General features: G+C 37.1%; 1 protein-coding gene across 1 annotated transcript in view; it reads right to left on the reverse strand.

Annotated features, from left to right (window-relative positions):
• Positions 1-1,440, reverse strand: part of FAM193A (family with sequence similarity 193, member A) — a 44,095-nt gene that overhangs the window by 11,296 nt on the left and 31,359 nt on the right. The window contains exon 15 of the mRNA XM_009877954.1: positions 856-1,042. Coding sequence (XP_009876256.1) covers positions 856-1,042 — 187 coding nt within the window. The remainder of the gene's footprint in view (positions 1-855; positions 1,043-1,440) is intronic.

Here is a 1,440-nt window from a genome sequence, read left to right on the forward strand (position 1 = left end):
ATGAAATTTTAACTTAATAAAAAAATCTAATGTGGCAACTTAACAGCTTTCAGCATTTCATTTGTGCACATGAAAAGGTATGCTTACAAGAACTCACTAGACATGTTACTGGTATGAAGTTAACTCAAGGATGCTTCAAACAAAGCATTAAGTATTAAAAAAATCAACATAAGGGAAAAGATTGTGTGCAACCTGCCTGCTTTAGAACTTCATAATTTCTTCAAAACATCCTTTAAATACAACCACAAGTCAGTGCCTTTCAAAATGCACCAGCAAAGAAAATTGTTTCTAATACTGAAAACAGCAAAATGCAGTCTGGGTTTTCCTTTGACAAAAGTTTAAGTTAAGCAGCCAGATTCTAGATAAGAATAGTTTCTTTTTTTTATTTTCTAAAAAAATCAAGTTCAAGTGAATACTTTGAGGATTGTTATTTTAACAGATGAGAGAATGGCTCAAACTGCCACAAACTTAAAAACATAAATCAATTCTATATTGAGTGCTTTTAGCCAAACTCATGATATAACTTATAATTATACTATAAATAAGTAGAAGTTATTTAAATGGCTAAATGTCCCTGTTTGCAGTTTCAGTCAAACACGTTACCTATTTTCCAAGTCAGCTGCTTCGTAAGACTTTTAGCAATTTTTATTGCTCTTGAATTGTTTTCAAATGGAAAGGTTTGTTTCAATTCTTAAACTGAAATAGGAAAATTACTTTCTAACTAACTATACTCCTTTTACTAATCTTGAGTGAGCTCCAATACCACCCCATTAGCTGCATTCTGATAAATCACACACAATCAGTGATGAGTAGGTGACAAGAAAGCAAATAAAAATTTAAAATCCAACAACTTACACCTCCATGGCCGAAGAACTCACAGTAACAGCAGTCACAGTATTTTCCTTCCTTCTGATTTGTGGATGTTGAGGTACTGGAGCTATGCTCTGAACAGCTGTCTTCATCTTGGCTCTCCTCTCCATCATACTGTTGATGATCATATGTGTTACTGTTCTCACAGCGATGGCCCTCACAATCAGGATCACTATGTTAAATTAAGAGAAAGCTTTAAAAACTTTAGGTTATCACAAATAATACATCTGAAAAAATACCATGTACAGTTACATGTACATCTACTAGGAACAACGACTCTCATACTGGGATAATCAGACACAAGTGATGCATCAAATCCAAAAGCCTTCATCCAGAGGCCTGCAAACGGAGATCACAGAATCATAGAATTTATTGAGGCTGGAAAAGACCTCTGAGATCATCAAGTCCAGCCTGTGACCCAACACCACCCCATCAGCCAGACCACGGCACTAAGTGCCACATCCAGCTTCTCCTCAAACACCTCCAGGGACAGTGACTCCAGCATTTCCCTGGGCTGTGCATCCCAGTGCCTGAGCACCCTCTCCGTGAGGAAGGGCTGCCTGAGATCCA

Source organism: Apaloderma vittatum, unplaced genomic scaffold (genome assembly GCF_000703405.1).
Source record: "Apaloderma vittatum isolate BGI_N311 unplaced genomic scaffold, ASM70340v1 scaffold851, whole genome shotgun sequence".
Taxonomy (NCBI): domain Eukaryota; kingdom Metazoa; phylum Chordata; class Aves; order Trogoniformes; family Trogonidae; genus Apaloderma; species Apaloderma vittatum.